The 8538-nt window shown below is 46.9% G+C and overlaps 1 protein-coding gene across 2 annotated transcripts in view; it reads right to left on the reverse strand.

Moving 5' to 3' along the window:
* Positions 1 to 4049, reverse strand: part of TBC1D30 (TBC1 domain family member 30) — a 41597-nt gene extending 37548 nt beyond the window's left edge. For both annotated transcript variants that reach the window (XM_054989165.1, XM_054989164.1), the window contains exon 1: positions 3636 to 4049. In XM_054989165.1, the coding sequence (XP_054845140.1) occupies positions 3636 to 3999 (364 nt within the window). In that variant the 5' untranslated portion in view covers positions 4000 to 4049. The remainder of the gene's footprint in view (positions 1 to 3635) is intronic.
* Between the last annotated feature and the right edge of the window lie 4489 nt (positions 4050 to 8538).

Raw genomic sequence — 8538 nt, forward strand, 5'->3', positions numbered from 1 at the left:
AACACAATGCAACAGAAGCATTTTGTTTTCAGCTTATCCTTAGAATAAGGAATATTACTTTTGAAGTATTAATCAGTATAAGTAGATATCATGATGTTGCCAAGGTCTGACAGGTCATTTTTCTACAAGAAAGCCCAAATTCAAAAATTGTTCAGAACATGCTTGGCTAGGCCGCAAGTTCTGGTTTCGTAATAAATTTAAATACAGTGTCCTTTTCATTACATTCCACCCAAGCTGGCACTCACAGAATGTTGCTTATGTTGCTGGGAAGTCTTCCTTCAGGTCAGCTTCTCCTCAGATTGTTCTATATTGTGAAGCTGTATGAAGCTAGCAATGTCCCTCTGGTAAGAACTGAGAATGCTGGGATAAGGATATCAAGACACTGCCCCCACCCCTGTAAGAATCCACATCCTCCTCACATGACCCTCTCTTCCTTCTGGCTTTCTCTCACTTTCCTTCCATATTACAGGCTTCCTCCTTCATATATCACTTCCTCTGCTATCTTCTTCAGTTCTCTGTGGCTTAACAAGCAACCAACGAGCCTCCGACTCTCTTTTCTCAGACCCCCCAACTTCCTCTCTACCACCCTCAGGCTCTTCTTTCTGCATCACCATAACCTTTTCCTAGTAGTACTAGCTGCTTCTGAAATGCAAAGTGACACCAGAATATGTATCTGATGAAGGCAGCTTTGACACTTATACCCTGAAAATCTTTTAAGATGCTACTGGATTCAAATATTGACTGTCCAGAATATGCGTTTTCCTTCCAAATGCAGGGGGTGAGGGTGTTTATCTCCAATCTTTTTTATTAGATATTTCTACAAATCTGGGAGTTCTCAGGTTTGCAGAATCCTAAATTTAACTATGGCTGGCTTCATTGTACAAATTAATTTATCCTTTAAAAAAGACTAGCATTTGATGATTAGATGGAAGGATTCTGCATAACTGAGGAAGATCAAATGCATATTCATCCATTAGGAAGCACTTCCAACATAAATCTACCACATGAAGCTGTTTTACCAAGGCGGACCACGTGTTTATTCTTGTCTATTCTGACTGACAGAAGCGTGCGGGTCTCAGGCAGCAGGTCTTCCACATCACCTTCGATCTAAGCTGGAGATGCCAGGGGTCAAAGCCGGAGCTTTCTGCATGCAAAACAGATGCTATCCCCCTGCGCCATGAGTACTCCCTCGCCAAGTACACACAAACAAACCAGCATGGTGCAGAGGCTGAAGTGCTGTGCCAGATCGGGGAGATTCAGGTTCAAATCCCCATTTCCCAAAAGCTTCCTTGGTTACCTTAGGCCAATGACTCTCTCAGCCTAACCTGCCTCTCAGGGTTTTTGCTAGCAGGAAAAAATAGTGAGGAAGGTTGTAAACTGCTGTGGGTCCCCTTGGGGAGAAAAAGCTGTGTACCAATATATCTTAAATGTGCAGGTTGTGGCCATGGGCAACTTTTTTCCAACAAACATAAGAAGCCCCCCCCCCCCCCCCCAGTTTGCAAGAAAAAACCCTGACAACAAGCGGGGGGAATGGATAGGAGTTAAATCCCTCTGAACAGAGGAGTGTTGAGTGTTGTCAGCATGGGTGCAGACAATACATTTCTATTGGAATTGCTGGTTGATGGCAAAGGCAGCAGTGACACAGATGAGCAGGAGAATGAGGAGTGGGCAGACTGGTGGGGGCAGGTGGGTGGGAGAGCAGAGCAGCAGGTAGAGGGGAGGAAGGAGGAACCACTGTTACCCCACCACCCCCAACATGCTGCTGGGAGCCACCACTTGAGGAAGGCAGGGGAAAAACAGCACCCTCAGCAGGCAGGTGGCAGCTGGATGGGCGGGTAGGTAGAGCAGCAAGAAGGGGAGGTGTAGTATGCAGTCCTGATTTCCTTAGAGGACAGGTGGGATAGAGATGTGACAGAGACTGATAAACAAGGGAGACAACAGAGTACAGGGGGAAGCAGCGGCCAAATTCTGCCCACAGCAGTACATGTAAGAGCTCTGTGCTCTTTTCCATCAACCCAGGTGCTTATCACCAAATCCTATTTTAAATTGCTAGCGGTGACTGGATACCTGGAGTTTAGCACCCTTGTTAATGTCAGGGGATAAAGTTCGGAGAAAAGAACAGAGAATTCACACATTTGGAAAGGAAAGAGACAAGAATTTGAGGACCAGTTTGCCATACAGGAAAGTGTAAAAATCAACACAAACTACAAAAACCCCAACAGCCCTGTGCCTATAAATCACTACTCAGCAGGCAAAGCAGTGGGTAGACCATGAATACCTAGAGGACTATTAATGAAATAATGACATGGCAATAACCATCACCAGCGATGGTGTCAGAACTTTAGAAAAATGTATACCAATAAAGGAGAAAAATTGCCACTGGTGTTACATTCAGCAAAAGTATGTACTCCTTCATATTGTTATATGTAAATGCAGAAGAAGAAAATTATTATTTTTGAATGATCTTCTAAGGAGGAGGCATTCCAGGATAGGAAGCTGGTTTAGACTGAGATGAAGCTGGTTCATCTCCTTCAGTGTCATCTGTTCTGATGCTTAACAGCTTTGCAACCGAGATCTGGGGTGTAATCCTAAAACAACTTTCCTAGGAGAAAACCCAACTGAGTGATTTTGAGTAGACCTGCTTACTCTGAGTCCCATCATAAAATTATTATGCATTAGCACCAGTAGGTGAAGATCAAAAGTTGTGCAATTCATGTTTCCGAAACAAGAAAAAACATCACGACAAAGCCCTGGGACTTGATGTAACATTTATATTTTCTCATTTTATTTTCTATCTACAGTGGTCAGTCTGACTGAAATGTGCATTAGTTGAGCGCTCCTGCCTAAATTCAAATGCCAGTCAAATATATCACAGCAGCATTACTCTAGACAGAAAGTTTTAAAAGAGGAGTAATAAATAATCAGAAGGCAGGAAATGTCTGAGTTGAGTTAAACAGGGCATCCTTCATAACTTCCATTGTATGAGTTTGTCTAGGCTGTTTAGAGAGGAGCTAATATGACCAAAGCATGACAAGCAAGGAAAAGCTGAATCCACAGGGCTTAAATATCAAGGTCGCTTTTCAAAACCGGCCAGAAACATAACCAAGAACAAATAGGAAAGGCGAGAGTGCGCATGAGATCTCTCCTCTTCCTCCGAGCCAACTTCTGACTCAGGCAGGAAGGAAGAGTGAAAGAAAGAGCGGGTGGCAGCCCAGGACTTGGAGCCCTTTCCTCGGGCATATGTTCCCCTGAGCGCCCCCGGTCAGGTGCGATCGCCTTTCATCCGGGCGGAGTAACTATAAGCGGCCCCTAGGTCAGAAAGGGTGCGTGCCAGGAAAGGGCACCCAGCGCCCGGCCATGGGAACGCTGCATCCGTTCTGGCCCGCCACGCTTGCAGCGGAGCTTGGACGGCTTTCTCTTTTCCTGGCCGAGGTGCTGCGCCCTTAACAGCTCCCCGACAAACGAACAGAAAACACGCAGGCAGAGCGCGACGGAGCCTTCGCGTCTTGGCTCTCCGCTTGCCCGGGAGCGTGAAAGGCGCCGGAGGCCGGCCACGGGAGCAGGAGCGGAGATCTATCCGCAAGCGGGGGGCGGGACGGGCCAGGGCCAGGGCGCCGCTTCCCCCCTGCCTTTACCTTTCTGGCCCAGGTACGTCCGCTGGTGCCGCTGGCTGGGCCTCCGCCGCAGCTCCTGCAGGAAGCGTGGCTCGGCGCTGCTGCTGCCTCTGCCCCCGGGGAAGGCGTCGGAGCCGGCGGATGCCTCCGTGGAACTGTCCACGCTGTCGCGGGGCCGGGAGCGCCCCACGCTGTAGAGCTCGACCAAGAGGCCGCTCACCAGCGACGACCCGCGGCTGGCCCGCCTGCCCTCCTCACTCGGCGCCTCGTCCTCGTCCTCCTCGTCCTCCACCAGGCTGTCCGCGCTGCTGCCCATCCTGCCTCGGCCAGGGTGGGCAGCAGCTCCGGCGCCCTCGTTGCCCAGGTCGACCTCGGTGAGCTCCATTCCCCCTGCGCCGCCTGCCGCGCCTCCTTTCCATGCGTCGCCTCAGCACCTTCTCGCCGCCGCTAGTGTAGCGGCTGCAGGGCCAGAGTTCCGGGTCTGGCCCATTGTCCTCCGGACAGAGGGGGAGGAAGGAAGGGACTGCGCTCCCTACGCCTGCCTAACAGTCCCGTTCCCCCCTCTTTCCTGAGAATAGAACACACCGCTCAGCTGCAACAACAGGCGGCTTCTAGGGAACCCGTGAGATGCACCTGCTGTTGCCACCAGCCAGTCAGCTCGCCTCGAGGATGGTGGTGGGGCAGGTGGCCGAAGTGGGGTCTTCTCCCTATTCCCCTCCCCGCAGAAACCTGCTCAGGGAAAAAGCCATGAATACGCCTGCATCCTATTGCGCGCTTGCAGCTGGAAATGTCTTCCGAACGGAGATGCAGCCCACGAGCTGCTCATACGCAGGGATCTGTCTCATGAAAACTTGCCATAATTCGTTTGATACTCGAGAGGTGGCGTGGTGTAGTAGTTAGAGGGTTGGACTAGGACCCCAGAGGTCTGGGTTCGAATCTCTGCTCTGTCATGGAAACTCCCCAACATGACGGTGAGCCTTTCACACTCTCTCAGCCTAACCCTCATAGGGTTGCTATTGGGGGTTAGGGCCGAAGAAGGGAGCACAATGTGATAAGCCACTTTGGATCCTCATTGAGAAGAAAGGTGTCACAAGAGACTCTCTATTATTCTGGGTACAACACCTACTGCAACCCTCCTGGAATTTCTCAGGATTATACGATGTATGCCTGTCCCGCAGCTCTTAAAAAGTACAGTTCCTCTGAAGGAGGGAAGTGTGAAAAAACCAACTTGAATAGGAAAATAGTAACTCTCAATAGTGCAGGAATATAGCGCTTCTGTCCCTGAAATACCTTGACGGACAATTTCAACAGGCACAGCTTCTCCATCAAAAGAAGCTCAGGGGGCGCTGGATTTTCGGGAGGGAGGCTTCAGTTTTATTTTGTTGGGCTGTCTGATATGTAGATTGGCTGGTCACCCTGATGAGGGGGTGCTGGAGTTTTGGGGAGGGCTTAATTTTGGTTCTATTGGGCTGTCTTAAGTGTAGATTGTAACTGAGAGTATTCCTGTGGCCCATGGCAGCCATGATCCATATGTTTCTGTTGTGGGAGTCAGTTTTTTCTCACAATAGAAACAAATGGGGTGACTGGGGGCACCTTCTTTGCGGGGCTGTAAAATACTCCTCAGGGTCCAAACTCCCTGGAACTTAAGGGGTCTTTAAAAGTCAGTCAGGAGTATGTCACCTGAAAATTTTGTAGATTTATCTTGCAAAATGTTACCCCCACCCCCCACCCCTGGATAGCACCTCATAGTTTTCCCCATAGGGAACAATGGCGATTAGAGGTAGCTGAGGGCACCTTCTTTGGAGATCCATAAAATGGCCCTCTGAAGTCCAATCTTCATGAAACTTAGGGGTTGTTAGAGGACAGTTAGCAGTAGGTTCCCAGCAAATTTGGTAAAATTCGGTCCATAAATGTGCCCCCCCCAGGACCCCAGAAAGCCCCAAATCACATTTCTCATTGGAAACAGAGGCCAATTTTTTCCAAATTTGCTCTACTGCCAAGAAAGATTTGAGCATGCGCAAAGAGAAGGTGCACCATGGGATACCATCCCTTGTCTCAGAGGAACAGTGAGGAAACCCTTGCCAGTCCATACACGAGATCAACAGCTGTGTGCTTGGAGTGTGTGAGTGAACAGGAAAGTAACAGGGGAGACACATGTAAGTGCAATCATGAGCTCTACATGTGTAATCCGCCTCATGTAGTTCAGCTTTTAGAGGGTGTGCATTGCCCATCTCAGCTGAGTCCACTCATGCCTATGCATGTGTCACTTCTCTAAGTGTGCCTCTTGTGAAGAAATGCACTCTCCTTTGAGCTATATCACACTATTCAGAGTTTTGGCTCTGCAAACCCCTCACATTCATTCCAAGAAGCTTCTCTGTTTGTACAAGGTTAGCACTTAATTGTTCTTGGGCATTCCCCATCTTCTTAATGGATCTCTCAAGCATTCAGCTTGGTTAGGTGAATGCTTCTGGCCAGCAGAGAAAAAGGACCATTTTACACCCTGGTAATATGTGACAGAGACTTGGGGATTGGCCAAATGCTGGATTGTATCTCTTCCAGGAAATGAAAACAGTTGACTCTTGGAGGGAAACAAGACCCTTTGAAAAGAAGGAGCTCTCACACCTGGGCTCCATCTTGATGGCTGCCATTACCACATGGAGCTAACAAAAGGCAGGCAGCCCAGAAAAAGAAGGCAATAGTAACAGTAACAGTAACATTTCAAGTAAAGAGCCTACCCCAGAATAACAACAACCAGGGTCCCTTTAGTCAGTGAACAGAGGCTGCATCTTTATTTTGTAACTTTGCTTGCTCTGTTGCTGTGCAAAGTATGTGCATAGACACTTTCTTTTTAATAAATTTATTATATTGAACACTGTTTGTTTCCCATAACCACAACAAGCCCCACTTGAAAACATTGATAAAAGGTACCGGTGGGGAGGCTGTGATTGTGCAATACATTGCTAGATCCCCAGGACTGTACACGTGCAGTAAGCCATCTCTAAGAAGGCTAGCTGGAGCAAAAGCAGGAGATGCAGGCACTAGGCAGAGCCTGAAAACTACAATGAAGACTGCTAGGAGTTCTCACTTTCTTAATGTGAAATGCTCTACCTGACACACTGGTGATAGCACAGATACCCAGAGGGAAGCAAGGGATCCCTCCAGGAGTCAGACGTGATTGGGAGAGTGGTGCCACTGGGTGGAGAACCGGAACAGCTGTTGAGTGTCATACACTGTCAGTCTCTTGGAGGTCCCGAAGCAGAATGACACTCATGGGTCAGCAGAAAATTCTGCAGTACCTCTTAACTGGAAGGAGAAGCAATTCATATAGCAATAAAATCAGCAGCTTCAACTGTGGCGATGTAATTCTGCTGTATCTCTGACTTGAATGACTTTCAAGCTAGAAATGAGTCAGAAAAGCCTTCCCAGCAAAGTATGAGCAGGGCCAGAGAATTATGTGGATAATGTAGAAACTTAATGCCTTTCATTGTTTGATTAATTTGTTTGTTACTGCACACTAGCAATTGTCTGCTGGGACATTAGAGAGGCCTTGGTTAATGCTTTGTCTAGTGCTTTAAGACAGGTATTTTGAAATTCTCGTGCATCTCTCCACTGGAGTGAAAATTCTGCTTGTGAGAACTTTTTCATTTTCTGCCTCCTTCACTCAAAATTAGCAAAATCTGTTTCAGACTATGATGTCAACTTGCCACTGTCAGAATCCAGTAGCTGGACTCCGTCTGGAAAAATACAACTGGACAACTTGTGTGCTTCACCATATGCTTCACCACTATGTCTGCATCCCCTTATGAAATACAAAGAACTGAGATTTTAACTGTAGTGCATCCTCAAATACCCTAGAGTAAATATGCATAGGATTCTACTATGTACTGGGTTATCAACGGATCTGTTGAAAAATGTCTTGTCACTTTAATAGAGGCATAATACGTGGAAATGAGCAGCTGAAGATTTTTATGACATGGAGGTAACTAACATCCTATTAAGCCTCAGTTAAAGGGACAGGGCTTTCTTTTGCTCCAAGCAGCTGGGAACACTATCTGTGTATCACAGCCATTGGAAGTCTACCCCACAATGATTTTGGTTGAATGGCACATAGTTGTTCAGATCTCATTTCCTTATTTCCATTTTTTTTCTTCTAGGAAGGATGCATATACCAAGCTTGCGGGCATAGTGCACCCATATCATTAGGTAACACTTAGAAATATTGGAGGGGGGGGAATCAATCCTTTTAGAATATTTAGATCTAGTAGAAAAACGTATCTTTCACCATGCAAGTGCTCAGAGAGCAGAGTGCTCCTTTGAAGATCTTCAGTCAACCCTCATATATGTCAGCTAAGGGTGTCAGGATCTGGAATTTCTAGATAGGTTTGAGCATGAGAAATTACATCTTGCCTCACTGGCTATTGGAGATAATTGTGTTGCTTCTGTTTGTCAAAAGATATTCGAGCTTGCAGAAAATTACAAGGTGAGATGGCTGTTTTCAGCAACCAGTTCTCACAGTCCCTTACAACCTGATCCTGAGCAGAAAGAGGTTTCAACGTCTAGCACAAGCAACAACGCTACTTGTTGGTCATCTGGTTCAAGTGGTGTAGAAGGGATGCCACTCTGCCTCTCATGTTAATAAAATTCCATGTAGAAAATATATTAGGGAAGATATGCAAGCATGGATAGCCAACACCATTTACTTCTCAAAGAAAATTACCTTTCATTTAGGAACGCTGGATAATATGAATAGTGAAATCCTGTGCATATCTTCTCAGAAGAAAGTGACATTATCTTCAGTTATTCCTAGTTACGTGAGCATAGAACTACACTCTTAATTTCTAGACAAAAAATATCAGAATGTAGGTCAGCATAGAAAAGCCATCCTTTGGTCTGAAAGCCAAAGTTCCCCTAGTATCTAATGCTG

This window comes from Eublepharis macularius, chromosome 9, assembly GCF_028583425.1.
Source record: "Eublepharis macularius isolate TG4126 chromosome 9, MPM_Emac_v1.0, whole genome shotgun sequence".
Taxonomy (NCBI): Eukaryota; Metazoa; Chordata; class Lepidosauria; order Squamata; family Eublepharidae; genus Eublepharis; species Eublepharis macularius.